Source organism: Aspergillus brunneoviolaceus, assembly GCF_003184695.1.
Source record: "Aspergillus brunneoviolaceus CBS 621.78 unplaced genomic scaffold BO95scaffold_104, whole genome shotgun sequence".
Lineage (NCBI taxonomy): Eukaryota > Fungi > Ascomycota > Eurotiomycetes > Eurotiales > Aspergillaceae > Aspergillus > Aspergillus brunneoviolaceus.
In genome coordinates this window covers 1-27859 of record NW_020290834.1, presented here as the reverse complement: position 1 = coordinate 27859, position 27859 = coordinate 1, and the positions used below count along the sequence as shown (strand labels likewise).

At 54.3% G+C, this 27859-nt stretch overlaps 8 protein-coding genes across 8 annotated transcripts; 4 read left to right on the top strand and 4 right to left on the bottom strand.

Moving 5' to 3' along the window:
* Nucleotides 1-177: 177 nt before the first annotated feature.
* BO95DRAFT_448017 (uncharacterized protein) lies at nucleotides 178-1776 on the top strand. Its single transcript, XM_025587749.1, has one exon. The coding sequence runs from the start codon at nucleotides 623-625 to the stop codon at nucleotides 1568-1570; it is 948 nt and encodes a 315-aa protein (XP_025436834.1). The 5' UTR covers nucleotides 178-622; the 3' UTR covers nucleotides 1571-1776.
* BO95DRAFT_448014 (proteasome regulatory particle lid subunit RPN11) lies at nucleotides 1767-3511 on the bottom strand. The gene is made up of 4 exons (XM_025587748.1): nucleotides 3157-3511; nucleotides 2771-3024; nucleotides 2175-2710; nucleotides 1767-2118 (listed from the first exon to the last, which is right to left on the bottom strand). Exons 1-4 carry the CDS (start codon nucleotides 3223-3225, stop codon nucleotides 1970-1972), a joined length of 1008 nt encoding a protein of 335 aa, XP_025436833.1. The 5' UTR covers nucleotides 3226-3511; the 3' UTR covers nucleotides 1767-1969.
* Nucleotides 3512-3588: 77 nt separating this feature from the next.
* Nucleotides 3589-6267, top strand: rpdA (histone deacetylase RPD3). The gene is made up of 4 exons (XM_025587747.1): nucleotides 3589-4049; nucleotides 4110-4410; nucleotides 4467-5008; nucleotides 5056-6267. Exons 1-4 carry the CDS (start codon nucleotides 3855-3857, stop codon nucleotides 6100-6102), a joined length of 2085 nt encoding a protein of 694 aa, XP_025436832.1. The 5' UTR covers nucleotides 3589-3854; the 3' UTR covers nucleotides 6103-6267.
* A 1348-nt stretch (nucleotides 6268-7615) lies between these two features.
* On the bottom strand, nucleotides 7616-14237 carry BO95DRAFT_457487 (uncharacterized protein; the record flags this gene model as incomplete). Its single annotated transcript, XM_025588485.1, has 16 exons — nucleotides 7616-7930; nucleotides 8593-8849; nucleotides 8976-9093; nucleotides 9118-9738; nucleotides 9760-10375; nucleotides 11060-11786; nucleotides 11820-11868; nucleotides 11890-11961; nucleotides 11986-12176; nucleotides 12198-12367; nucleotides 12407-12440; nucleotides 12468-12529; nucleotides 12560-12654; nucleotides 12685-13892; nucleotides 13964-14107; nucleotides 14180-14237. 16 exons carry the CDS (start codon nucleotides 14235-14237, stop codon nucleotides 7616-7618), a joined length of 4737 nt encoding a protein of 1578 aa, XP_025436831.1.
* A 2362-nt stretch (nucleotides 14238-16599) lies between these two features.
* Nucleotides 16600-18726, top strand: BO95DRAFT_334466 (MIZ zinc finger domain protein; the record flags this gene model as incomplete). Its single annotated transcript, XM_025581924.1, has 1 exon — nucleotides 16600-18726. A coding segment is annotated over one exon (2127 nt), but the record flags the coding sequence as incomplete, so codon positions are not given.
* A 1216-nt stretch (nucleotides 18727-19942) lies between these two features.
* Nucleotides 19943-21871, bottom strand: BO95DRAFT_375885 (DUF5102 domain-containing protein; the record flags this gene model as incomplete). Its single annotated transcript, XM_025583165.1, has 4 exons — nucleotides 19943-20713; nucleotides 20767-21008; nucleotides 21053-21694; nucleotides 21781-21871. 4 exons carry the CDS (start codon nucleotides 21869-21871, stop codon nucleotides 19943-19945), a joined length of 1746 nt encoding a protein of 581 aa, XP_025436829.1.
* Nucleotides 21872-22214: 343 nt separating this feature from the next.
* On the top strand, nucleotides 22215-24774 carry BO95DRAFT_448002 (putative nucleoporin Nsp1). Its single transcript, XM_025587746.1, has 4 exons — nucleotides 22215-22341; nucleotides 22427-24137; nucleotides 24191-24314; nucleotides 24379-24774. The coding sequence occupies exons 2-4, from the start codon at nucleotides 22483-22485 to the stop codon at nucleotides 24586-24588; spliced, it is 1989 nt and encodes a 662-aa protein (XP_025436828.1). The 5' UTR covers nucleotides 22215-22341; nucleotides 22427-22482; the 3' UTR covers nucleotides 24589-24774.
* Nucleotides 24775-24953: 179 nt separating this feature from the next.
* Nucleotides 24954-26268, bottom strand: BO95DRAFT_400609 (uncharacterized protein). Its single transcript, XM_025583845.1, has 4 exons — nucleotides 25649-26268; nucleotides 25445-25510; nucleotides 25310-25375; nucleotides 24954-25238 (listed from the first exon to the last, which is right to left on the bottom strand). Exons 1-4 carry the CDS (start codon nucleotides 25771-25773, stop codon nucleotides 25199-25201), a joined length of 297 nt encoding a protein of 98 aa, XP_025436827.1. The 5' UTR covers nucleotides 25774-26268; the 3' UTR covers nucleotides 24954-25198.
* Nucleotides 26269-27859: the final 1591 nt, after the last annotated feature.

The window sequence follows — 27859 nt, the reverse complement described above, 5'->3', positions numbered from 1 at the left end:
TGGCAAGCTCTCTCTCTCTCTTCTCTCCCTCCCTCCGTCACTGCAAAAAAGTTCAAGGCACGGACCAGCACTGCTCCGGGTGGCGACAGAGCCCTTCAACGCAGCTTATTTCTCCATATAAAATCCTCCGTCTCCTGCCAATTCTTTCCTCTTCTTTTTTTTCTTTTTCTTCTTTAACCAAATGAAAGTTGAAACCCAGTCCACAAATTTGACCCTTCGTGCCAATTATATGCATGCCGGGTTGTATTAGCTGGGGAGACCAATGAAGTTCTGCTTCAATCCCACACCCAAGAGCCGCAGCAAAGGTCTCCTCTGCAGCTGCAGCCCCGTTAGTGGGATATAATCCTCTTGATTGATTTCGCCTCTTCGGCTAAGTAGTTGCTGTCAGCGATCCGATCCATTTGCATCCGCGTCCATCCAGGGTCATGTCAACCTATGAACCCAGTCGTTAAATGTAGCGATGGATGACCGAAGCTTGCATTATCTCGGTTAAAAAAAGATCTCTGCTTTTTTATTCTTCGTATTGTGCCGCATAAACTTTCCCATTGTTTTCGGCCGCGAACCTTAGAACACAAAAACTCGACCACATACATATATCGATTGGTCCTCCCGACGACGCAAGATGACCTCGTCCCTCTCCCGAGACCTGGAGAAACTAAACCTGGGCGGCGGTGCGCGACGACCACCACCGCCCAGCAAGGGCTCGAAGAACCTGCGCCCGCAACGGAAGAAAGGCAAAGCGGCGATCGAGCCCTTCCGCTTCTTCGACCTCCCCTCGGAGATCCGGCTGCGCGTCTACCACTACGTGCTGTTCACGCCGAAGCGGCGGCGGACGGTGCGCGCGGCGGGCAGCGTGGGCGCCTCATCGAAGAAGAACCCGCCGCTGGCCCCGGCGTCGCACCGGATTGCGCTCTTCCTGGCGTCGCGGCGCCTGCACGACGAGGCGGCCGACTACTTCTACTCGACACAGGTGTTCCGCCTGTTCCACCTGCAGGACTACTCGAAGATGCCGACGGTGCGGGCGATCGCGCCGCAGTACCGGCCCTCCATCGCCACCATCGAGCTGATCCTGGGCTCCAGCTGGACCGACCCCCCGACCGCGTGGCGCGTCACCCCGTCCCTGGGGCTGGAGGAGATGGTCCGCATCCGCACCCTGAAGGTGTTCCTGGAGGTCGACCCCTCCCACCCGGTCTTCGAGGGCTTCCGCATCTCCCGCGACTTCTACACCAACTTCTCCGGCAACATCCTGCACGAGGTCCTGGCCCGGCTGCCCAATCTCGAGTACGTCGAGTTCGACGCCTGGCCCTCCGTGCGCAAGAGCGGCGGCCTGATGAAGCGCCTGCTGCACGAGGCGCGCGCGGCGCGGAAGAAGATCGCCTGGGGCCCCGACCGCGGATGGACGGATTACGACGGCGAGGAGTTCGACGAGGACGCTTACGGTCTCAAGGCCCAGGAAGCCAAGGCGGAGGAACACCGGGCACAGCAGCTCGCTCGCTTGAAGGCCATGATGCCTGCGGGGTTTATGCCGGAGACGCTCATGCCGGAGACGGCTACGGTTGTCGAATCGTGACGAGAGACGATTATCTATACATATACACACACACGCACGCATATATACTGTACAATATACGCAGACTCGGAACGAGGCGGATTGATGCTGTGAGATGTGCTCAACATATACGGACATTCTTCGCATCATAGATTAGATATTTTTAGATTGGTTAGCGATTTCATGGTTTACGCATTTATACGACTTGAAGTCATTCTGCAATGAGTTTCTTTCCATAGCGTCCACATGACTCAGATCGCCACTGTAACGTTGACATCATTCGTAGCTGGTAACTGCCAAAACTCAAGACTATCGTCCGTCTCCGCACATGAAACCTGTCCAGTAAGAAGGAAATCGCTTTCACTCGTGGTATGCATTCAGAGACAGATATTATACGTTGATCGACAGCTTAATACATGCTTAGAGCTCTTCGTCCACCTCCATACCAGCGCCGTTCTGGGACTCGGTTCCATTGGATTGCCGTGCCACGGATGCCTCCTTATCGATCATCTGTCGGGAGACGGCGACGATATTATCCTCGATCAGCTGCTGACTGACGTCTTCGATGTCTGTAATATGGGTTTAGTCCTGATCCGACAAGACGGGAGTACTGCATATAGCTTACGCTTCTTCGGGTCGACCTTTCCGACATATCTCGTCTTGAGCTGGTCCTTACTCAACTCCGTCTCCTCCTTGACCCGCTTCTCATAGCCCTCAGCCAGGCTGACGAGCTGCTTCATGCGCTCGACGTTGTGCTCACCCTCGTCGTGGAAGTCCTTCATCTGCAGTGCCTCCGTCCAGACGTGCTTGTGCAGGTTCATCAGCATGTTCTCTTCCAGACCCGTCTTGCGGTAGTTGATCGCAATGCTGTAGTAGTGTCGGTTGAGGCCATGAATCAGGGCCTGGATAGAAGGCTTGTTCAAGTGACCGAGGTTGGAGGTGGTCTGACGGGGCTCCTGGCCCATGACGACGGTCTGAGGTTGGATGAGACGGAAAGCATCGATGACGACCTTGCCCTTCACGGACTGGATGGGATCAACGACAACGGCCACGGCACGAGGGGTAAGCTGCTCGAATGATTGTTGGGTGTTGATATCGACGGACGAAAGCCAACAGCCGAAACCAGGGTGGGAGTGGTACCAGCCAACGACGGTTTCGGGCCTATACGCAACAGATTGTCAGTGAGGTTGAAGCCGGGGCCCGGTTCGAGTCTCGTCTTACCGTCCAGTTTGCCGCAGCATGTCCATCATCTTGGTCTGGAAGACAGGATCCACCGCCTCGACACTGACACCCGTACCGCTCTGAGGCATAGCAAAGACATCAACCACCCGGACCGTGTACTCATCAACGAATTCACCCAGCATGAGACCCATGACTTCCATGGGAACACCTGCCCGACCATGCCTTAACATCTTCAACAGAGCGAGCGACGAGATGTGAACAGTTTCGGAGTTATCGATCAGGTTAGGGGTATCCTAGATTAGGTATATTTAGCTATTACCGTCGAAGTATCGCTGCAATGTTGGTTGGCGATTCCGCCGCCTGGCGGAGGGGCGGCATGATAGCCTTGGATAGAAACAGCAAGCAATCGGAGTAGAGGGACCTACGCCACCAGGAGCTCCTCCGCCCATGCCCATGCCCTGGGCAGCCTGCAGCATTCTATTGAGACGATCCATGATTGATGAGGTGATGTGAGTTAAGGTAAGTTGGATGGAAAGACGACACCGGATGTCTTCCTGGGCGGAAGCTCCAACAGGCAAGAGGAAACGGATGGATTGAAGGGGGTTTGGAGCTGCAGAGAAGCGCGGAGTAAATCGCCTGAAATGACGGGGTCGTAAATGAGATCTAAATGGTTCTAAGGAGGCAAGAGTGAGCAGCGGGGAGTTGACGGGAAGATGAGTGGTGAGCGGCGCAACTCAAGCGTGAAGCCATCGGTCGAGCTTCCAAGAAGCCTGACGAAGGCGGTGGAGCAGCTCGGGGTTCCCGCCTTTGCGTCTCTCCTTCCCTTCCCTCTCTTGTTCCCGTTCCCCATCTTTAAGTTATCGTTCGCCCGCCTTATTGGGAATGCCTCTTCTCTGTTCCAATCCCGCTACCACGATCAATTTGCTTGGTTGATTGACGAGGGGATACCTTCTGTCACTCAGACTTGGCTTCTTGCCTTGGTCTGAATTCCATTCCCTTCCTTTTTCTCCCATTCAGCTCCGTTGTGATCAGACCGAGAAAACACCGCGCATAATCCATAGAATCCCCCAACTCCTAAACTGCGTGAGGATCCGTCTCGTGTACTTACACGTTGACCTCCAACATGTCGACTTCCTTGCCTCCTCTGGACCCTATCACCAACGGGTCGGGGGACCGCGGTAAGAAGGTCGCTTACTTCTACGACTCGGACGTCGGAAACTATGCCTATGTGTCGGGTCACCCCATGAAGCCTCATCGCATAAGGATGACGCACAGTCTTGTCATGAACTATGGTCTCTACAAGAAGATGGAAATCTACGTGAGTCTAGCTGGCAACCCTCTGGTGGTTAGGGAGGTGCTAACCGCAAGATCGCCACAGCGTGCGAAACCGGCCTCCAAATACGAAATGACCCAGTTCCACACCGATGAATACATCGATTTCCTTTCCAAGGTGACCCCGGATAATATGGACTCCTTTGCCAAAGAACAGAGCAAGTACAATGTCGGTGACGACTGCCCTGTCTTCGACGGGCTCTTTGAATTCTGCGGTATCAGCGCGGGAGGTAGTATGGAGGGTGCGGCACGGTTGAACAGGAACAAATGCGATATCGCGGTCAACTGGGCGGGTGGTCTTCACCACGCCAAGAAGAGCGAAGCTAGTGGCTTTTGCTACGTGAATGGTGAGCTAAAGGAAGAATATTGGGTTTAATCTTGACGTTGACTGACTGGTTGGTAGATATTGTTCTTGGCATTTTGGAGCTGCTGCGTTTCAAACAGCGAGTGCTCTATGTTGACATTGATGTTCATCATGGAGACGGTGTCGAGGAAGCGTTCTATACGACCGATCGTGTCATGACAGTCTCTTTCCACAAGTATGGTGAATATTTCCCGGGAACCGGTGAGCTCCGCGATATCGGCGTGGGCCAGGGCAAGCACTACGCTGTCAACTTCCCCCTTCGTGACGGTATCGACGATACTTCTTACAAGAGCATTTTCGAGCCTGTTATCAAGAGCGTGATGGAATGGTACCGGCCCGAAGCCGTGGTCCTGCAGTGCGGAGGTGACAGTCTCTCAGGTGATCGTCTGGGGTGCTTTAACCTCAGCATGCGCGGCCACGCCAACTGTGTAAACTTTATCAAGAGCTTCAACCTGCCCACTCTGATTCTTGGCGGTGGTGGTTACACGATGCGTAACGTTGCTCGAACCTGGGCGTTTGAGACCGGTATCCTTGTGGGAGACAGCTTGACCGCGGAGCTTCCCTATAACGACTACTACGAGGTAAGATCGACTATGCGGATTTGGGTTAACCTGACTAACAAGTGCAGTACTTTGCTCCCGACTACGAATTGGATGTGCGGCCCTCTAACATGGACAATGCCAACACGAAAGAATACCTCGACAAAATCCGGACGCAAGTTGTGGAGAATCTCAAGCGCACCGCCTTTGCGCCTTCCGTGCAAATGACTGATGTACCCCGGGAGTCTCTTGTGGACGGCATGGACGACGAAGCGGATGCGATTTTGGATGATCTGGACGAAGATGAGAACAAGGACAAGCGCTACACGAAGCGACGCTTTGACCAGTACATCGAAAAGCCCGGCGAGCTCAGTGACAGTGAAGATGAGGATGAAGCTGCGGCCAATGGTGTACACCGCAAGCCCCAGTCGATGAAGCGCAGAAACCAGGTTAATTATCGGAATCTGGACGTGGCTGATTCGGGCCCGGAGAGCGGCATGGCCACCCCTGTCGACGCTTCCTCAATCCCCGACGACGACATGGACCTGACCGCCGATACGAAGATGACGGAAGCTCCGGAGCCGTTGACCGGGGCACAGGCTTCGCCCGCGGCCGCTGACCTGCCGGCCAGAACTGAGGCGGCATCGGGTGCAGATGCTATGGAATTGGCACATGATGGACTCGGGGATCAGGCTGCTCCCTCTGCGCCTATCTCTCGTCAACCGTCCCCCAAACCCCAAGATGAAGATACGACGATGGAGGACGCGGGAGATGAGGCGCCTGGGCCGGAGCAGGCTGAGAGCGCACCCGCCGTCGCCCAAGCAGAGAACAAGGGCGAGGAGAAGAAGCCTAGCGCAGAGACTTCTGCCCTCGAGAACACCGCACCTGAGGGCTCATCAGCGCCTGCCAAGAGCCAGTCACCCTCGACAGAGACGACCCAGCAACCTGAGACCACCGAGGTCGAAGACGCTAAGTCAGCGGCTGCGTCAGCCGAAGCCAGCGAACCGAAGGATAAGAGCCCCGAGGCTCCAAAGGGCGACTCGACTGTTCCTAAGGCCGAGTCGGAGACGAGTGACGGAGCCAAGGAGGCCACGAAGACAACGCAGCCTGACGAGCCCACGAAGAGTGAGGACTAACGAGGCTCCTGTAATCTCGGGGGTTGCTGGCGCAAGGGACGGGCAGTAATGGTGTTTCTGGTTGCGATCTTCTGCATGGGAATTAATTCCGACATATATCTCTGGTCTGATTTTTGCTTTGTTTTTTTTACTCTTTCTAAGATGTATGTACTAGGCGAATGCATGATGATATAGGATGTTCATGTGTCTTGGAAGTAACCTCCGGTTGCTCGACGAGAGCCACCTATGTGCTCTTGTAAAGTGGTAGAGGCGAACGAAAGCCAGTGCAAACATACAAAAAATAAAGGGTCACGGATTGGTATGGATCGAGTCAACGGCATAGCCACCACTTTGCCATGCAGAGGGACAATCATCAGTTAGTTGTTTTCTGACTGAGCCTTCAGTCGCATCTAAGGTATCTCATCTACATCCTTGCCCTAGCTATAGTTCCAAGCCACGTGACGAGATCTCAGTATCACATGACCTCTACTCAGCCTAGCAGACTAGCCCTAGGGCATTTCCGGCCTCGACCAATCAGACGCACTCCGCCAAGATTTCGCCCACTGAATTTGCGCGCCCACTAAGCGAGGATTCGACCGACCGCCCCGACCGCCCACACGCCCGCCGTGCGACCCCCCCCCCGACGCCCGCCCGCTGAGAGAACGAAGCTCGAGTTCGACCTTGTTGTCGTTGTGTCCATCGCCCAATTCTCCATCTCTCCCGACAACCCCCGTGTTTAGAGATACACAGCAGCCAAGATGTCTCAGAGACCGTGAGTTGACCGTCCCCGTTTTTGCTCATTGAAGGAAATGAGGTATTGGAGGAGAAGGCAAAGGGGAGGGAGGGAGGGAGGGAGGAAAAGTTGCATCGCAAGAGGTGGAACTCGGAATGATCTGGGATACGGGAAATCGGAGGACGACGAATTCTCGCACCGGTGCCATCGATTACTGGGATGTTGGCGCTCGAGAGGCTTTTTCCTGCACCTTGGGCAACAAGGAGAAGGAGAGAGGATCGAGCAGTCGAGGGAACAGACACGAAACAAAAGAGATGGGATACGATTCGACAAGCGCCCTTTTGTATGGATTTCAACGACTGCTGGGAGTTTTCTCTCTCTCTCTTTGTGTTCTTTCGAGGATAGATTGAGGGTCATCGACGAGAAAACTTCACGGCGAAAATCTTTCGATATTCTTTTTACGACGGTTTCCGGCATCGAATGGTCAACGCTATCACGAATGGAATCTTGAGGATGCAATTTTTCTTCTCCGGGTGTTGAGGAAAAGAAATGCGAACTTGGGGGGGACTTTAATCTGCTCAGCACTACCACTACATCGACAACAACGAAAGCTGACCATGTCCATCTCTTTTACAGGCGTCCCTCCGGCAACAAGCTCAAGATGACCCTGGGTCTTCCTTGGTACGTGTGCATCGAATGCTCCCATCCCCGATGAACATCGATCCCATCCACCAATGTTCAACCCACCACTTGAACAAATTCCCGCCACCGAGATCAACGACATGACAATCGATCGAAAAACTAACAGTCGCAAACAGTGGCGCCGTGATGAACTGCTGCGACAACTCCGGTGCCCGCAACCTTTACATCATCTCCGTCAAGGGTATCGGTGCTCGCCTGAACCGTCTCCCCGCTGCCGGTGTCGGTGACATGGTCATGGCCACCGTCAAGAAGGGAAAGCCTGAGCTCCGTAAGAAGGTCATGCCCGCCGTCGTCGTCCGCCAGAGCAAGCCCTGGCGCCGCGCTGATGGTATCTACCTCTACTTCGAGGACAACGCTGGTGTTGTAAGTTCTGTTGTGGCTCGAGCCCAATGTCTCTGGAATTTCGGCAGGTTGCTAATATTCGTTGTTAGATCGTCAACGCCAAGGGTGAGATGAAGGGCTCTGCCATCACCGGTCCCGTCGGTAAGGAGGCCGCTGAGCTTTGGCCTGTACGTTTTCCCCCTCCTCTCCCTCCAGACAAGACATTCAATGGTTACTAACGGGGCTGCTTCCTCTACAGCGTATCGCCTCCAACTCCGGTGTTGTCATGTAAAAAAAGCCTTGAATTATCTTGCGGGTGTGTGACAAAGCGGATTTGGGGAACTGATACCAAAGCTCGGAATCATGGGTGGGGGTTGCCAATTCAAATCTATGACCTCGAATAAAATGAAAATGAATTCATAAAAAAGTTATATCCTCTCTTGCTGTAGGCACGTTGCTTGTATCGATGTAGTTCATGTTCTTGGTACCCGTAACTATTGACTATCTGCATTGTCCATGTGAATGCGTATGTATTTGAGGGTTGAATCTCCTCAATGATCTATCATGATCTATGCTTGCTATACCTGATGTCTAAGGCTTATATAAATGTGTATAATATCATCTCTGTTATGACCTTATGTCTTAATCTTCTCAGGTCGGCTCTTGACATCGTCTTTCCGTTCCTGGGGCTTCTTCGACCGCACCGCTGTCAAAAGAAGTAGGACTGCTACCACGACCGCGACGCCGAGAGTCACCAGATCCACCACATGCACCGCCCACCAGATGTGCTGCACCCCGGCCGCGCACATCTGGATCTCATACTCCCACTCCTGCTTGTCCACGTCAAACCACACGGACAGCAAGCCCGCGTACCCGCCATACGCACCCATCATCGAGCGCATGGTGACCTCGCGGATGGAGGGCGTTGACGTAGAAGTAGTAGTCGCGGCCTCCTGCGCGGAGGAGTAGCGTTTGGCGTCCCATTGCCAGTCCCTCTGCTCGGGGTCTGCGTCTGCAGCAGCAGCAGCAGCATCTTCAGTTTCCTGTTTGCCTGTGCCTTTGTCCTCGCCTTCGCCCTCACCCTTCCCTTCACCCTCACCCTCGCCATCACCTTTCAACACCGAGTCCAACCCCCCACCCCACCTCACAAAATGCAAAACATCGCACCCCTCATGATCATGCCCCGTCAACACCAACCCCTTCCTGCCCCATCCACCACCTTCCACCGCGCCATCCCCACTCATCCCAAACACCCCCTCCAACACTCCATTCCCACTCACCCACTCACTCAAATGATTCTGCTCGCGCAGCCCACCGGCAAACCACCTTTTCTCCTCCCCAGTTGGGGGATCGTCGTCCTCTTCGAAGAACTTGAAATGCGGCGCGTCCACGCAGACGCCCGCCCGCTTGTGCAGCGGGAGATGCGTCAACAGCAACGTAAACGTGGAGCGGTCGGTGACCGGCGCGAGACGGTCAGCGATGAGGGCGTTGAGGTAGTCGTAGGAGGCGGACTGGATGTCCCGGCTGTGGGCGGGAGTGTCGAGGGTGAGGGAGTTGAGGTTGATGATGTGGATTTGTGGGGTTGCATCGTGGTTTGAGGCTGAGGTTGAGGTTGAGGATGAGGACGTGTTGAGCCAGAATTTCACGTCCCAGTTGACTTTGCCGAAGGTCTCTTCGAAGCGGGCGATGCGCGCGGCGCTGGCGTCCCCCGCGTATCCGATGTCGTGGTTGCCGACGATGTTGAGGAGGCGGTTGGTCCAGCGGGAGGGTTGGGTGGTGGGGTTGAGGGCGAAGTCGTCGTCGTCGTCGTCGGTGTCGGCAGGGGGAGCAGAAGAAGGGATGAACGAGTCACCCCGCACACCACCCTGGAATACTCGCTCCCAGTATCGGTGGCCTCGGCGCTGGAATTCCTCGTCGCTGACCCATTGACTCCCGATTAGATCGCCGAGGACCGTGACGTGCGTGGGCTGTGTCCACCAGTGGAGGGTGCGGTAAATGTGCGCGAGGTAGTAGTCGTTACCCAGGAGGTCGAGGCGTTTGCGTGCGGCTTTGAGGGTGCGGGGGAGGTCGGTGCGGAGGAGGGAGTGCAGGGCGCTGGTTATGGCTTGTTGCGTGGCGGGGAGGTTGATCTTGAACAAGGTCGATTGGTTTGCGCGGGTGTTGAGGTCCGGGTTGAGAATGGGCTTGGGGTCTGACTCTGAAGCGTTGCTGGAGGTAGAATCCGACGTAGACTCAGCATCAGTGGCCGAGCTCGAGTTTAGAGGAAGAGCTGGAGAGGTCAGGGCAGCCCATATCTGCCCCCAGTGGAGTCGCAGACGCGCTGGCAGCTCATCCTCTGCCTTAGGTAGCGAGCTGTCTCCCTCTAGTTGAGGGTCTGCAAGGACGAGAAGACGGAATGGCGCTGCTGGTGCGGGCTCAGCGTCTATGGGCATATGCTGTCGCACAGTGGCCAGAAAGGCATCCGAGAAAGAGTGAGAGTCATGCTGCGGCAGAGGAAAGGCGCACCCGTGGACGACGGGATACAGATACAGATACAGGCTGCTCGTCACGGCCAGCGGGACGAGCAGCACCAAAAGACGGCAAAGAAGGGATTGGAGGGACATTAAAATAGAGTAAAGGAGTGTGGTTGAAAGACAGAAGCAGCATCAGGGACAGTCATCATTATCCGGAGGGGCGTGAGGTTGTTTGGAAAGTTGGTCGATGCGGCGGGAAATCAATGGGCCTGCGCGTCTCGGCCCGCCGATCCTCACGCTATCGCCCTTATCAGTTGGCTTTTTCTAGTACAGGGCGGTGGTAAATACAGTAGGCAGTGCTCATTCTAAGCTTGGAGACGGAGAAGGTAAGAAAGTGTGACCGGGTGATTGACTACAGATCTGGTAGGCTATAGTTGGAAATAGGTCCAGTTGGAAATAGGTCCAACTATACTTTAGTTAACCATGCTTCTAAAGGGCAACATGTGAATCAGGGACGGTTCGTAGACAATGCAGAGCTTCAAAAGAAGAAAACCATACAACAACTCATTCAATCCAGTATCTAATCAAGCTATCGGCTCATCACAAGTCTTCGCGGATCATTTCAAGTCCGCTTTGAAAGAAATTCCAATGGGTATATCACATCAACGCCAAGCGAGCTCGCCGTCATCACTACAAGAAGCTATTAAAAGAATGTGAGGGGGAGAATGGAAAAATGGAAAAAAAAAATGTAAACCCCATGCTGCATCACTGCGAGCTTTGAATCGAATCCGGAAGTAGAGACGCAGGGCCAGTGTCAACTTCTAAAGGTTTCGAGAGTCTGGAACCATCCTCATTGCCGTCGCTGCTGGCAGGCTCGCCGTCCAAATCGAGCCCTTTGATCATCAAGCCTCGTTCCTCGGGTGTTTCAAACGATTCGGCGGCTGTCTCCGCGTCGGTGGTCTCCGATGATGCATTCAAAGACGCATCTTCTTTATCCATCGCCTCGGGCGCCGCACCCTCTTGTGCCCCAGCTGCCGCTCCCACCATCAACGCCGGAGGCCGCTGGTTCATCAACTGCGCCTCCTTCAGACTGATAGTACGCTGCTTATTCGTTGTCTCCACTGGTAAGTCCATGTCCCGCTCAATAGTCGCCTTCATCAACGCAGCCATCCAGCGTCGACCTTCCTGCACATTGTCGACCTGGAAATAGTGAACTGCCGGCTTCGTGAACTGCACTGTCCGCGAAGATCCCGACTTGGGCGGTACTAGCTTGAAGAAGAACGGGCCCTCACTTCCGGACTTGCTAGCTCGGGGTGCCTCAATGCTTGGAATGGGATCGGACGATGAGGTCCCGTCGGCCAATTGAACCGAAGGGGCAGGAGCAGTTGGCGACCCGGTGGAACCGGTAATTGTGGCATGCAGCGCGACCATAGGGTCGTGATCGGCGCGTAGCACGCGATGCGCAGTGATGTCAATCAATCCTCGTTCCTCTGTATCTTGCTCCGAATAATAATACGACAATCGGCGACCCCGCAGCACGAATAGCCGTGGCTTCCAGGTGGTAATCAGGTTCGGGGACTTCTTTTTCATCCAGCCAACGTAGTCGCACCCTGCCATCTGCTCCTGCGGAGACTTCTTCTCCAACCCACGCATGTAGGCACTGGTGTCTTTCTTTGACTTGGGGCCAGTCTTGACGGACGGGCGGGAGCGGGGCCACAGACCACCCTCCGTTGCCTTACCGGAGCCGTCCGTACTCAACCGTTCAGAACTCTTCGTGGTCGAAGGGGTCGTGGAACCAGTCCGAGGCGGAGCAGGATCTCGATCCTGAACCGGGGACGGCGGCGCAGCGGTTGTATCGACGTTCTTGCTCACCACATCCGACATGGCTCGGAGGCCAACGGCGCGACGGAACTTCGGGCCGCCAATCTTAGTTGATTGCTGAGACGAACGGGGTGTGTCGCTCTCCGACTTCCCACCGAACAGCGGACCGAACAGACTGGATCCTCCAGAACGGTCCTCAATCGCGGAAACGGGGGCCGATTGTGGTGTTCGCCGTTCGACCAGACGGGTACTGAGACTACGAAGTCGTCCCTTCGGCGCAGGAGTCGTGTAAGACTTGTTAGGCGGAGCAATAGGCTGCGTGGCCTTTTCTCGAATCGAGTCCATGCTACTGATACGTGAATGCCGCTTCGCAACCCGAAGGGGCTCCCCCGGGACCGGTGAAATGCGCGCATCGGCACTCCCGGCGGCGGATTGCCGTTTCTGCAACAGTCGTCGTTGTTTGCGGGTGTCCCCCTCGGGGCCAGAGAAGTAACCGCGATCAAGGTCATCGGGCGTTGCACCTGCCGTGTCTGAGCCATTCGACTGAGTTGGATGGTGGAAACCAGTATGTACGAGCCCCGTCTCTAATGCTGGAGAAGTGCCCGTCGAGGTCCCGGCCGATGTGCCCGGCCGCGTGGGAAGGCGTTGCTGGGGTCCTGTTGACAACGACCAGGCACGATCAAAGGAGCCGCGCTGTGTGGGTCCTGGTGAGCCATCAACGACTCCCGAGTAGCGAGTCGTCGCATCGATAGACGAGTGTCGACGCGAATGATTGATTTCTCGCACGGACGCAGCAGACGGGCGACGCGAATGATCCATAAATGATGAGCTTTGCGATGGGATCGGTGATCCGCTGCTGGTACTGGGAACGGCGTTGCTGACCAGCCGAGGATGGGGCGTGTTCGACGTGCGCAAGGTCGGGATGCGCGGTAGCAAAGGCGCGGTCTGTCCAGTTCGACTACGTGTGCGCTCAGGTGAGCCGGGAACTGCCGCCAGCGAGCTGCGCGGCAGAGTTGGTGACACTGCCGGCGATGGCTGCTTGTGAGCAACTTTGACCTGGTCCTGGAAGGTGCGAATCTTGTGCCAGGTTTTCAATCGACGGCCCATAACCCCAAAGTCAAACTCTTTCATAAAAAGAAAGTCCTGGTTCATATCGAGTAGAACTTCGCCACTAATCTCTTGCTCCTCGAAGATGTCACAGTGCTTGTCCTCAATGCCTAGCTGGCGCAGCTGCCGAGCCGTGTAGGCAGGAGACCAGCGTCGAACCTGGGCCTCCTGTGGCTGCCGCTCTTCCTCCTCGTCTGTTTCATGGCCATTGATGTAGGAGCGACGGTGATCGAGATGACTGCTATATTCGCTGGCGGAGTCGTTCAGAACGGAAGGCTCTCGGTCGGCCACACTATGTCGGGGCGTACTAAGATCGGTGATGTGTTCATCTATCACGCTGAGGGTCTCATTCATGACAGGGCTATCTTGGCCATTGCGATGTTGCCCCTCCAGTGCCTGGCGGATTTCAAGGGACATCTTGGCAGCCGGCAAGGGGGAAGAGGCGGAACGTTGCTGTGGCTGCTGCTGTTGCGGGGGCGACCGTGGCACCTCGGGGGCGCGTAGGTCGGAGATGCTGGTATGGCGCGAGACTTGAGGGGTGGATTCGCCGCTTCTGAGAAGCGGTTCGGCGTCAAGAGCAGCGCCATCGGTGTCTGTCGAGTGTTCGGAAGTCGTATGCGCTGTGCTCTCGGCAGGAGGGCGACTGCGGATCTTTGGAGCGGCAGTGGTGTATACTAGACAATTGACTGTCAGTGTTCGGTTGCCCAGCTGTAGGTAGACAGAATTGGACCCTTAAAAAACCTACCTCCAGGGAAGAGACCCGTCGAACCGGTGGTCAAGTCCTTGCCCAGATACCAGCCATCTCCAAAGCCCTCATCCAGCTCGACCAATTCAATCTTCTCACCGCGTCGCAAGGTCAGCTCGTCGGGGCCGCGGGCATCGAAATCATCTGCGCAGGTGAGCAAGGTTATCGCAAACAAGGTAACAGAACATGAACATAAATATGAACGGAAATACTCACGGACGACGAGCAGGAGATCCCCGGGGATAACACCGCGGGGAGGGGCGGCGAGGGCCATTTGGTTGGGGGGAGGGAGGGGGAGTGGGAGGCGTAATGACCGAGAGAGAGAAGGGTGGGGGGAGGAGGAAAAAGTGAGACTCAAGTGCCGGGCATGGGGCCGCCGCCCAGATCAAAGATGGTCTAGAATGAACGGAGGAATTGCGAGTGCGGGAGGGAGGAAGTAAATATGGACGGAAAGACGGAGAGAGACACAGCAGAAAATAGGTCTGGTAGGCACTCGGGTACTAGTTGTTGGCACAGGGAAGGAGAGTTAAGCTGGACTGAAAGAACCAGTCAGACAGAGAGAGGAGTCGATGATGCAGGATGATGGCAGTAGTGGGCAAAATGATGTCGATCAGTTGGTCCTTGCCCAGGGGATTGATTGATTGCAGCTAAACAGAGGGGGTGGTTTGGACGGAAGGATTCTGATAAATATAAAGCAAGTAGTAGGTAAATAGGTAGGTAAGAATAAGAGAGTGAAATTGAGGAACGCAGAGAAGAAGAAGAAGAAGAAGAAGAAAAGAAGAAGAAAGAGAGAGAGAGAGAGTGAGAGAGAGAGAATGCCCGAGAGGAGGAGAAAAGGAAGCAGAAGAAGTAAGAGAAGCAGAAAGCGAACAGTTTGAATTGGCAAGCGTCAAGACGGACGAACCACGAATCGGAGCGGGGAACGAATTCTGTGCTGGTCGGGCAGAATTAAGATTAATTTGGTTATAATTAGTATAGGATATCTAGATGGGATGATACTATGAGTATCAGTATCATAAGTCCCATGTGGATGTTCACTGATCAGGAATTGGTGATAATTATAATAAATTAAATTGTTTTCTTGAGGGGAGAAGGAGTGGAGAGGAAGAAGGAAGAAGCTCATACCTCCGAGTAGGTTATCTATGTACATGTACGGAGTACAGTAAGAGTAAATACTGTTGAAGTATATACTTGCTTCTTCCCCCTTCCCTTCCTTCCCTTTCCCTTTCCTTTCCTCAATGACTGCATTCATCCATTCATCCATTTATCTATTCAACAATCCATATTCTCTTAATAACCACTAACCCCCACCACTACTTCTTCAGGATCAACCAAGTCTCCTTCCTAGTTGTACAGTTGGCTCACCTCCAATTGACAGGTCAAGACACTGCCCGAAACAACGCCCTGCATTCGGGTAATGATGGATCGCATTCAGCCCATTGTGATGTATCCAGCCCAGCCTGGTCGGGGAATGTTCGGCGGTTATCTTACGGAGTACTTCTGTATACGCACCTCATTGTCCACCCTGGTCAAGCTTGAACGAACTATTATTCACTACTCGCAGTACTACTGCACCAGCAGCAGTAGTTAGTTATGTACTTACTTAGTGTGGCACAGTCTGTCATTTCATCTCGGCTAGTTGTGAATTACCCAAGGTCAATTTTCTTACTCCTCTATTCAATTTGGTTTCATCTTCACTGCCAGATGATTAAGACAGCTTCTGACGACAGAATTCACATGTAGTCTTCTTTTGTTTGTTTGTCTGGGATCGAAGGTGGTTGAGTCGTTCCCCTCCTTTTCTTTCTCTCGAGTCTAACTTACCTACTACTTTGGCTTCCTTTTCTACCTTTCCAGTCCTGCTTCTTCTATATTTCGATTGGAAACAAAGCAAAGTAATCAAGATTGATGTATCCTGTGGACTATGTGATCAGAATCCTACAACAACATCCAGGACTGCCAACAAAATATGCACCATGTCATCCGCGAATCAACCCGCGTTACAGTCGAGCAACTCCACCGCCCACATATTTCTAGGCGGCGCCCGACCAGCCTGGATGAATGCCTCTCCTCCTGTTGCTGTTCCTATTGCTTCACCACCTTTGAATGTTTTCCGCACACATCCACATCCACATCCGCAGCCACGTCCACCGCGTCCACCGCGTCCACGTCCCCTTGGCCTGTCGATCCCTCCTCCCTCCGCCAGAACGTTCCCTCCGCCTCCTCCTCCTCATCAATCGCAGCCACTCCTTCCAACACCTCCTCCTCCTCCACAAACCCCACCACCAATTTTAGCACCACCAGTTCCTGCTCCTCCCGCGACAAGCTATCTCACGTCCTCACGCCAACTTCAACCTTGGCCGGGTCTGCTTCGGAATGTGGCTGCAGCGCCTGTTCCCTCGTCGCGCCCTACGCCCTCCATTGCCCCGTCCATGACGCCCCCTATCACACCGGGGCCACCCATTGAACCCCGAAGGCGTCTCAGGCCCAGAGCTGGCGCAAAAACCGCAACATCCACCGCGGTAACGCCCACGGCAACGATCGCAGCAAGTGAATCAGCCAGTACTATACAATCACTGGACGTTCCTTTGACCTATCCACCTCAATTCAATGGGAATCCCGCGTACTTTCCCGCCAGCTTAAAGAAGCTGGATGCTTTCGCCTCTCACCCGGGACGAAATACCTCCGCATCCGTGACTTTGGAGAACGCCCGCCTGCGTCTGCTGCACGATGCCCTATCATGTCAGGATCTCATTTATCTAGTGATTCATCAATTATACACTCTAGTATCTTATGCTCCCGCCGAACTGGGGCAGCTGCAGGGTTTCTCTGAAGACCAGCTTACTGGCTTGAAGACACTGGAGCAGCTGCTGGTTGACAATGCACGTCTGTCGCCGCATTTTCTTCAATGGGCCGCGTGTTTTCCTGAGCCAATTTCCATTATGTTGCACCTGCCGTGGTGGACGGCTGCTCTTTCCCGGGCCATGACTGCCCTGGCCATGCTTGGCCACCGCTGGAATGCCTTTGAGGCGCATATTCGTGAGCGAGGCCTACCACCTCTGATTGAGGAGCTGGTTCAAAATTTCGCCTTGCGCTCTCATGTGCTGCATCATACCATTTTCTTGGCCTTGACGCGCCGTATCTCGGGTCCGAACAAGCGGGAAGAACGTCTCTCCGAGATCTTTCGGCACGACGCTGCCCTGACAGAGGTCCGTCTGGCTGAGGTCATGAAGAGATCTGTTCCAATTTCGCGCGCGCGCAAGGAGACCGATGCGATCCTAACGCTGTATCACATCAATATGGGTTACCCTCCGCCCCACACACCGCCGTCCGTCTTTGGCCCTCAACCCGTCATTGCCTCAGCTCCCCCGCAGGCAGGCCAACCCATTCACTCGGCTCGCACGCCGGGAGTGTTATCACTGCCCACCCCACCTCTCGCCGGCCATTCCCCACAATTCACACAGGCCTCACCTGTTTCCGCTGCGCCAGCCCCGGTCTTGCATCCTCATACACCCAACCTGACACCCACCATGGCTCACATGTCTGTCACGGTTCCTTCTCCAGGCTTTATTCCTTCCCCCACAGTGACGCCGGGTCAAGGTCCAGGTCATCCTCGTCGCCCGTCTGTACAGGCCGAAGCTGCTCAGCAAGCTATACTCGCAATGCGTCAAACCTCGCGGCCGGGGGCGCTTCGTCCAACACCATCTAAGCCTTCCACGTCTACGTTGCTCCTCCCTGCGTCTGGAAAGAAAATGCCAGCCAACGCTCCGCCATTACACCCTTTACGTGATGCGTTACATCAGGTCGATCTTCGAGAACCAGTTCACCAGCTAGTCAGAAGGGATTCTACGGGCCAGGCTCAAGAGACAAAGCTATTCCAATATCTAGATTCGTTCGCACTCATGCCAAGACCACTGGGCCGCTTTGAATGTCAGTTTCACTGGTCCTTCACCCTATCACAAGAGGCGGCGGATCGCCTTCCAGCTCCCTCGCAAAAGAGTTCTGGCGAGCTATCCCATCCTGTCCGTGTATTGATGGACGGTCAGCAGCTCTATCGGATGCGTTGTATATCTGTCTCGCCCGACACAAAACCCCCGATCGACGAATCTACCTGGAGTCGGGCTGCCTGCGCCTGGCCCAGCGTGATCTATATCTTCGTCAATGACACTGAACTCTTTGTACGTCGGAAATTACATCATCAGAAGGATGTACCTCTAGACATAACTCCTCATTTGCGCGCAGGTGAGAATAGAATCTCGATGCACTTCATTCGCGATGCAGCCGAGCAGAAGGACAAACTTTACGCCGCTGCCGTGGAGATCGCCCAGATTGCCGCTCTCGAGCCTGTCATGGCTCTTGCGCAGACTCTCCAAGCGGATAACTCCCGTCGCCAGATTCACCAGCGTCTTGAGCAGTCCTCCCGCAATGAAAACGAAGACGATGACCTCCATGTGGTTAGTAGCGACCTTATGATCAATCTTGTCGACCCCTTTACTGCTCACGTGTTTAAGCAACCTGTTCGTGGACAGCTTTGTCTTCACTCCGAATGTTTCGACCACGAGACATTCATACAAACCCGGGCCGGGGTCTCCGGACCGCGTGCCTTGCCCAACGACTGGCGCTGCCCGATCTGTCAGGGTGATGCTCGTCCACAGATGTTGGTACGCGACGAGTTTATGGTTGACGTGCACAAGGAATTAGTGCGCACGAATCAACTTGATGACGCCCGCGCCATTCGAGTCGCTCTCGATGGCTCCTGGACTGTGATCACTGAAGCAGATCTTCCAACCTCTAAACGCTCCTCCGCGGGCCTGGACAGTCCTATCCCCAAGAGACAAAAGATGGTCCAACCGGAGACAACCCCCCATCCCATTCGGACAGTAAGCGCGATCCCGGAAGTGATTGACCTCGATTGAAATTCCGGCGCATCATTTGGACTTCCAAGTTAACTCCACTGGCGGAGAACTCAGAACGGCGTCCATCTGAAGTTAATTCATGATTACGTCAAGTGTTGCCCAAAAACGGTGCTTTTCGTCTCCTTCGTTTCTTTCCGTCTTTCTTTTTTGTTCCCGTTTATTTCTCCCGGCGTTCAAGCAAAAGGAGCTCTTTCTCCACGATACCCCGAAATTCTTGTTGCTCTATGTCTATTTTATATCTCTAGATGAGAATGGAATTGGAATGCCGATTCCGTGGATATAGCGCTTTTTTTTTCTTAGGTAAATACAGACACATATCCCCAGTAAAAAGTCAGTTCCAACTGTTTCTGAATTCGTACCTTTCCGACTAGTAGTATCTAACACACCCTGTCCATGCACCGGTTTCACACTGCGATTCACAACTAGTGGTCCAGGGGGTGCACCTACAAAGGCTATGTGAGTCTTCTGCTTCCCCCTAAAGAACCCACCGTCCACATGATGGATTAAGTCGGTCCATTTGGCACGATATCCTTAGAATGTTGTATCCGAGCACAGTGTACCAATACAAGGCAATACGACCGAGACCCGATGAAACTCTGAGTATTTGTACTTTGCATATTCTTCCACCCGCGCAAGAAATGGCAACTGAACCACCAACCTGTGCTACTTCCACTGACTCCAACCATGATAATTCCAGCAAACTCAACCACATAAAACCCGTCCGTCTGTTCTTCATAAACTAAGCCAAGACACACAGCCACTCAAGAGAACTGATTAGGAATTCAAACACGAAGAATGCATCAGGTATATATCATGTCATTACCAATAGAATTAGAACTTTGTTTCTACCTCCATTTCCTGGAGCTCCAAATGACCCCTGCACCCACCCCAGCCCAAACTGATCGTCGTTTGTATCCTCAAGGTTTTCCCGCATTCATCCGGAATTGACTTTTTCGGCCCCGTCCTCATTATAAGCTATAAGATAGTAAAAAATCATCTGTCCGGTGGTTCCTTTCCCGCGAGATGTTTTGGTGTGGTCTACTACTACTACTACTCCTACTCCGTACTACTTCCTCACTCTCCTTGCATGACTGACGAGATTTTCAATCACGCCTTCAAATGCCTCTTTCTCGCTTACTAACCCGTCCAGCCGTTTCAGCCAGTATTCCAGCACCGAGCTCGCCCGCAACGTGACCCATTCCAATTCCTGGACGTGGCCCTTGAGTTCCCCGTCCGTCAGGCCCCCGAGCGCCGCGTCTGTGGTGGCGCAGAGGCGGCGGACGGCCGAGAGATCGAGCTCGGGTGGTGGGGAGGCTTCCCGTCTCCGACGGGCGGCGGTGCTGCGGGGCGTTCCGCCGGGGCTGCCGGCGGTACTTTGGATGCTGTTGCGGTTGGCGTTGGCGGCGAGGCTCTGGGAGCGGGAGTGGGAGCTTGCGTGGGTTGGCGTGGCGGTGCCGGGGTTTTGGGAGGCGGTATTAGGCGTGGCGGTTGAGGAGATGCTGGAGGAGATGGCAAGGGAGGGGAGAACGAGTTTCTTCTGTTTCGAGGCGGGGAGGATCTCGTCGAGGTCGACGGGGACACCGAGTGAGACGAGGAAGAGACGGCGGATGCGGGATTTCACCCAGTTCTGAGGCTGAAGAGGTGGGGGAGCGACGAGTTGGGACCAGAGGGAGAGGGAGCGTTCGGTGCTGAAGATGGCGGTGGCGTTGGGGATGGGTTCGGGTTTCGAAGATGGTAATGGTGATGTTGTGGAGGGAAAGAGTTGATCGAGAGGGTCGTCCAGCGCCGCGTAGAGGTCGGGGATTCTTTGGTAGGTGGTTAGATCGAGGAGGGTCGGCTTGAGGGAATCGTTAGCAATGAGGCCCCGGACGAGAAGACTCCTTCACATACAACAGAGGGCGGCGTGGGAGGTTGCGAGACTTCAACATCCATGGGGACCGCTGCACTCGGCTCCTGGAAGCCGTCGTCAAAGTCCCCAAAGTCCGCGTCGTCGAAGTCTCCCATGTCGTCTTGCCCCTCGGTGAAATCATCGAAGTCGTCTGCACCACCCCCAGGCGTTTCTTCTTCCCCGAACTCTTCGCCCGTCACTGATGATTTCCGGCGGGTGTGACTTCGATGGCTTGCAGGCGAGTCTGCATTGGTCAATCGTCCCTGAAATTTTATGCTGGTGGTTAACAGAAACCCGACTTACCTGGGGGCGCCGCGGTGACCGCTTCCGTTTGATCCGGCTGGGGGTCACTGGGTTTTGCCCGATGAGCATGTGGTTGTGATTCTTCGGTGTCATCTGATGAAACTTGTGGTGATGGTTCTTCGTCGTTTGTGGGGGAGTTGACTTGAGACAGCAGCGTCTCGGGGACGGGTGTATCGGTAAGAATGGAAACGGACTCGGGGATGGGCGCAGCATCCGACTCTGATGCTTTCACGACAACGTCTGGTACCGCATCCGCTCTCCTTAGTTCGTAGGCCGAAGTACCAGGTATGTCCCCGTGGCTCGGTTGATCTAGATCCACCTTCTCGACCACCGTCCGGGGAATCGGAGAACTGGGCGTCATCGGTCGTTGCTGCTGCCCGGATGTCGAAGTGCTCCGACTGCGGGACCCATCAGGGACGACTTCAACTTGATCGGGAACGGCGTCTTGAGTCCTAATCTCATACGCCGCCGTGCCGGGGACTTCGCCATGTGCTGGATTCTCATCGACTCGTTCCACTCGTGTTAAGGGGATAGGGGATGCGCGCCCGGCGGAGGAGGAGGGGCGGGAAGGTGGGAGTTGATGACCCTCGCTGGCATCAGAGAAATGCTCATCGTCGCTGTTGGCGGCTATCATGTCATAGAAAGTGTTAGGAGATCCCGCGACCAGAAACCAGTCCAAATTGCGAGGATGGTGGGTTTGCAAAGAGGCTTACCGGAGTCCTGAGCACCGGGGTCTTCCAACTCGACGGTCTTCCTTGGAGGCTCCAAGTATGGACTGGATGGACGGGAGATCCGATCCGACATTTGAGGAGCGGGACGTTCAAGTTAGATTTAACGATAGAGCATGTATTTCTAGATGCAGTCGTCCGTGTTGGAAGAAGTTAGGAGGCAAAGGGGACTGGGGGGGGGGGGGGGGCGAGTAATAGCCAGACGAGAGTGCATGAGGTCGTCTCAGCCGTGATCGTCGGGGTCGATGCGAGTCTCGACCGTGGCCTGAGGCAGCAAGACATGCTGTTCTTTCATGCCTGATTCTGAGCCTTGTGGCCTAACCGCCAGCCGCCACAAGCGCCGAAGCTGCTTCCTTCAGCCGCCTGTCCGCCGCCCAAAGAGTAGAAGCGGCAGAAAGTCTGGAGATTCCCAGCTTCAACTGCCACAACGCTGCTGACCTTGATTTTGTCTCTGCTTGCCAAGCACGCGGATTCCGCTCTCTCAGTCCGATCATTTGCGCTTCTTGCTTTCTAGAGAGCGCTTCCGTGACCTCTTTTTCGGGCGCAGTCAGTATCCCTCTGTCTGTTCGGACTCTTTTCATCTCCCTCACTTCCCCGTCCGAGACTGACTTTGTTTTCTTCTCCCCTTTAGGGTAGCCCTGTCAAATCCATATCCCTCACTTTCCCTTGGCTTCCGGCCCCATCGCTATGAGTATGTTCTCTTTCGACTCCAACGCCTCCAGCGGCGCTTCCAAAGGTGGTCTTTTTGGGTCCGCCGGAGGCGCAAATTCTGGTGCTCCCAGCGGCGGTGGGCTCTTTGGCAATGTAGGAGCTACCACGACAAGCGGCTCATCTTCACCTCTTTTCGGTAACGCTGGGGCTGCCGCTGCCAACAGCAACGCATCACCGTTCAGTTTTGGCGCTGCGAGCAAGCCAGCAGCAACGGGCCAGTCGACGCCCTTATTCGGTTCTAACGCTTCCTCCACCCCAAACAAAACGACCGAAACCCCCAGCTCGGGACAGACTGCTACCAGTGGACTTTTTGGGAACAACGCCTCCAAGCCTTTGTTTGGCAATGCCACAGCTACCCCGGCGCAACAGGGAGGAGGCCTCTTCGGAGGTGCTTCGTCCACTACGCCTGCTGGACCCCCGCCTGCCACTACCGGTCAAGCGCCTTCTCTCTTCGGAGGAGCCCAGCAGGCACAAAAGCCCGCCAACTCTCTGTTTGGGGGCTTGAACCCAACTCCCGCCGCCGCTACGGCCCCGGCTGCTACGAGCACCACCAGTTCTGCGACCACCGCGGCGACCACCGCTCCTTCGTTGTTCGGTAATGCCAACGCTACACAGCCGCAGTCGACTGGCGGCGGCCTTTTCGGGTCAAACCCGGCTCAAAAGCCATTGTTCAACGCAACCCCTTCGGCAACCACGGGCGGTGGTCTCTTTGGAAACGCGAACAAAGACAAGCCTGCCGAAACCACAACAACAACCCCCGCGACTACTTCCAACGACAGTGCCCCGAAATCTCTCTTTGGCAATGCCGCTCCGGCTGGAGGTGCTGCCCCTGCTTTCAAGCCACTGAGCGGTGCCGATGCGACAAAGCCCGCCTTTCCCTCGCTAGGTACCCCGACTACCGGCACCACATCCTCCATCACACCCGCTGCTTCCTCTTCTACTCCTCAAAAATCACTATTCCCCACACTCGGCGGAGCGACTTCATCAGCCACCCCTTCTACTACCCCAGCTGCCCCTAGCGGCGGATTGTTCAACCTTGGCGGAGCTGCCGCGACGAGCACAACTACAACCACCCCAAGCACCACAGCTACTGCTGCCCCAACAACCACCCAATCCGCTGCCCCTGCTACCGGCGGTTTGTTCAGCAAGCCTGCTGCGACCCAACCCTCCACCCAATCCGCTCCCACACCTGCAGCTACCGCAACCGACAAGCCCGCGACGTCGACTACCATGCCTGCAACAGGCGCCAGCGGCCTCGGTGCCTCCACGGCCGGCCCCACCCCTCCCGCCCAATCCCGCCTAAAGAACAAGACTATGGACGAGATTATCACCCGCTGGGCCACCGACCTTACCAAGTACCAGAAGGACTTCCGCGAACAAGCCGAGAAGGTTGCCGAATGGGACCGCATGCTCGTTGAGAATGGCACCAAGGTCCAGAAGCTTTATGGTAGTACCGTTGATGCCGAACGGGCCACACAAGAAGTGGAACGCCAGCTCGCCTCCGTTGAGGGACAGCAGGACGAACTGAGCTCGTGGCTCGACCGGTACGAGCGTGAAGTCGATGAGATGATGTCCAAACAGCTCAATCCTGGTGAATCTCTCCAGGGACCGGACCAAGAGCGTGAGCGAACGTAAGTTCTTTCTTCCGTCCATGTGATCAGCCACTGATTCAAAACAACTACAGTTATAAGACTGCTGAGCGACTTTCCGAGCGCCTTGACGAGATGGGCAAGGATCTTACCAGCATGATTGAAGAAGTCAACAGTGCCTCTGCTACTCTGAGCAAGACAAGCAAGGCTGATGAGCCGGTGCGTATTCATTCGATACTCTTTTGTAACGCTTCTTCCCTGATACTGATCCACGAAATCACAGATTTCTCAAATCGTCCGCATCCTCAACTCCCACCTTGCGCAGCTTCAAACGATTGACCAGGGCACCACCGAGCTCCACGAGAAGGTCGCCAAGGCGCAGCGGGCGGGTCAGTCGCTGTCCTCGCGATTCGGATACGGAGGATTGGGTAATTCGACGATGGGCGGTAGCGCAGCGGATGATTTCTATCGGTCTTACATGGGACGGCGCTAAACATAATGCAGTGGAGTTTTATTTCATACTGGTGGGGGCCCCTTCACGTTTGCGCTAGGCTTTGACTCTGCAGTTTTGTATCCACTGAGAAATGCTTTTTTATCGGAGTACTCGCTTTGCACTTGCGACTGTGGTTGCGTCGGATTTGTCATGGGATGGGATGGATAATGAAGAATAATAAAGTATCATTCTACCTAGAAGTCCCTTCGTATGCCTTGTACTGCGGTATATGTATTAATTCAAATAATCTATGCGTTCTTGAGCGGAACCGTGGGACCGTAAGTATAATCATGGTAGATTTACACATAGAACACAGCGAAGAATCGAATGCTTCCGTATAGTAAACGTCTCAGCGTAGACTAACTAGCTGCACGGCATGCTAATATCAAAAAAGCATGACCATCACATCAACATACAAGTCATATTCGTCAAATATCGCTCCGATTTACGAAGCAAGGATAGAGAGAGGAGTGTGACACGTTCGCGGGGATATAATAAGAACGAAACAAAAAGAAGAAGCAAGAGGCTTATGTAGTAGACCGAGCTGAGAGGTCAACTTCGAAGATATAGAGGATGTTGGGGTATTGGGGGGTGTGCTGTGCACGCAAATCTAGTTCTGCTCGCCGCCCTGCTCCTTGGTGATCTCGTCGCTATAGTGAACAATCGAGGTTAGTTGAAAGGTTGTTGGACGAGATTTTTTTTTGGTCGATAGAAGCCTTACATGTGCTCGTCGAGCTTGTCAAGGTGTTCACGCTGAGCCTTGATGCTCGCTTTTAGCTTCTGGAGCCTGTTGATTGTAGGTCAGCATTGAGATAGGCGATGGTGGTTCGGGGACGGAATGGGCTGATGGACGTACTTCTCCAATTCCTTCTCGTGGATGTAACGACCTTCCTGGGCGGCTTCACGCTTGGTGAAAGAGTCACTGCGTTGGGATTCGGGTTAGCCTTAGCCTTGAAATTGGTGGTTGAGGTGATGATGATGATGATGATGTCATCTGTGAGCAGTGTTGTAGAGAGGAATTGGGGTTGCTTGCGGTGGATGGGATTGGCTTTGAACGTACCCTGACTGAACGCCGCCAGCGCGGGGAGCACCGGTATCACCTGCACCCATTCTGGGGGTAAGAGCAGAGAAGGAGCGGCTGATGACAGTGCTGGTGAGAGGCTTGGTGATGGATTGGCGGAGCATGGTGATTGAGTTGGGCTGAGCGGGAAGTGGTTGGGGATGTGAGGAGTGAGGAGGGGGTGGAAGATGGAAGGAAGTTATCGGTTGGAGGAGGATGTGTCAGATGGTGATAGTGACAAGACAAGGTACATGAGACGATGCAGCGTGAGGCGAGCTTTGCTCAGGTACTTGTAGTACTTTGGGCTGGTGGTACTTTCGTGCTGGATTACCTAACTTCCCACTGCTGTCGAGACCAATGACGACATTGAATGGGAAGTGGTTGGCACGGCACTGGCCGATCATGTGATGCGTCGGCCCCGGATGGGGAGATGGTCCGATGCCGCGGGCGGGTTCATCCCAGAGCGGGTGACTCAGCCATCGTCAGGTCGGGCCCGATAACTTGTGTTGTGTTGCTGGTGGTCAGGTGAGCTGCCGTCGGCAAGCTCTAACGGGTCCCGCGTCATGACTGTGCTGCTGCTGTTGTTGTGGTGGTGGTGGTGGTGGTGGTGGCTGAGAATGTTGAATGATTGTCACCATCTCCTCCTTGCCCACCTCCCCCCTTTATGGTATCGTCACGCCAAATCTACAGATTCACCTTCCACACTGTCTAGTCTCTACACGGACTCTTGGCCTAAATACCAATCATGTGCTACATTCGAGTCCCTTTCCACAGGCAACGGGCCAACACTGATGATAAGCTTGACAAAGAGCCGCCGACCTGCCACTGCCAGCGATCCCTGAGGGATATTAATAGGATGAAAGATGGGATAGCTTCCCTCCAATAGTCGGATCCATCAGTACTATTATTCCCCGAGGTTCCAGAAAAAGAGAAACGCAGACCCCCTTGAGCCCAGATCAATCAATATTTCCAACACCTCGATCACAAATTGCTACCTGGCGGCGCCTCCATCTTCACCCTTTTTTCCCCTATTGTTTTCTTTTTTTTCGGTACCCGCTTCATGAATTGATATGTGTATCGTCGGCCCCCTTCATGATGACCTTAACTGGGGTGGTGAAAGAGTGGGCTGGACAATTGGCGGAAGTGAAATAGGGATGACGATGAGAGGCCCACCGAACCACTCAAGCGACCGACCTAAACCAGCCAGATTGGCAGGCAGGCAATCACCCACGCCATTAAACATTCAGGACTCAGGAGAGACGTATCCCAGACGCTTTGGAATCTGCTCTGTACGGAGTAGTCGGGGAGAATTTCTGAGGCTTCTTCTTGATTCTGTTCCAGGCTGGATCTTTGTTCAATGGGCGTCATGATTCCGGTCTGCCGTACCATGCGCCTTCACCCAGTGCATTGGGCTTGATATTGCTAGTAGTCGGTTGGCGCCTACGTAGTGCACAGAGAGCTTCTGTCTGCTTCTGTCCGTCTCTATTCTGCTGGCCTACTCTCCCACACCCTGCGCAATCCCCAGCAAATCAATTCTAGAAATCCACCAGAAGGGGAGAAGAATTTATAATTGGCAGTAGTACCGTATTGACAGCAATAATATCCCGGCCCGCAGAACCCATAGCGGCAATATTGCGGTGTATTTCTCCATTTTGGATTTTTTTTCTCTGGGTAATAATGAGGGGAAGGGGGTCGAAAATGGATACACCATCATCCACCTCCTATCTAGACTCTAACCGTGCGATGTCCATTCTTGCAACATGAACTGACTATTCCGTACGGTAGGGGGGAAAGAGAGTGGCTGAATGGTTCAATTTTCTTTAGGTACGGATGTAAAAAGGAGTAAGAGGCGTGCATGAGTTCCTTGAGTTTAGTTACCAGTTAGGCTGAAGAGGCTGAGGATCATGACGATGATGACAATAATGATGCGATGTACGGAGTACTTGTCTAGGCTTGGGGGAGGGGGGGGGGGAGAAGATTTCCTGACCATAGAATGAGAAAGGGAGGAATAGAGATGAGTAAAGAGTACTCCGTAAATGAGTGCGTGACTGAGTGATTGACTCTCTTTTGTCTGTCTGTCTATCTGTCGGTGTCTGTTTTGTTCTGTTCAGTCTGGCTCCTCCTACGCCTCCGTTCCCCTCCCCTCCCCCCCCCTCTCTCACTCTCTTTCCGGCCGCCATTAATTGCCCATTTCCCACCTGCACTAAACAG

Coding starts and splice junctions, on each gene's coding strand:
- BO95DRAFT_448017 (XM_025587749.1), top strand. CDS start 623: ATGACCTCGTCCCTCTCCCGAGACCTGGAGAAACTAAACCTGGGCGGC.
- BO95DRAFT_448014 (XM_025587748.1), bottom strand. CDS start 3,225: ATGGATCGTCTCAATAGAATGCTGCAGGCTGCCCAGGGCATGGGCATG. Junction 3,025..3,156: donor GCGGAGGAGCTCCTGGTGGC/GTAGGTCCCTCT, acceptor TACCTAATCTAG/GATACCCCTAACCTGATCGA. Junction 2,711..2,770: donor ATGCTGCGGCAAACTGGACG/GTAAGACGAGAC, acceptor TGTTGCGTATAG/GCCCGAAACCGTCGTTGGCT.
- BO95DRAFT_400609 (XM_025583845.1), bottom strand. CDS start 25,773: ATGCTCCGCCAATCCATCACCAAGCCTCTCACCAGCACTGTCATCAGC. Junction 25,511..25,648: donor GCTGGCGGCGTTCAGTCAGG/GTACGTTCAAAG, acceptor ATCCCAACGCAG/TGACTCTTTCACCAAGCGTG. Junction 25,239..25,309: donor GACAAGCTCGACGAGCACAT/GTAAGGCTTCTA, acceptor TGTTCACTATAG/CGACGAGATCACCAAGGAGC.
- BO95DRAFT_448002 (XM_025587746.1), top strand. CDS start 22,483: ATGAGTATGTTCTCTTTCGACTCCAACGCCTCCAGCGGCGCTTCCAAA. Junction 24,138..24,190: donor GACCAAGAGCGTGAGCGAAC/GTAAGTTCTTTC, acceptor AAACAACTACAG/TTATAAGACTGCTGAGCGAC. Junction 24,315..24,378: donor CAAGCAAGGCTGATGAGCCG/GTGCGTATTCAT, acceptor ACGAAATCACAG/ATTTCTCAAATCGTCCGCAT.
- rpdA (XM_025587747.1), top strand. CDS start 3,855: ATGTCGACTTCCTTGCCTCCTCTGGACCCTATCACCAACGGGTCGGGG. Junction 4,050..4,109: donor ACAAGAAGATGGAAATCTAC/GTGAGTCTAGCT, acceptor AGATCGCCACAG/CGTGCGAAACCGGCCTCCAA. Junction 5,009..5,055: donor CCTATAACGACTACTACGAG/GTAAGATCGACT, acceptor TAACAAGTGCAG/TACTTTGCTCCCGACTACGA.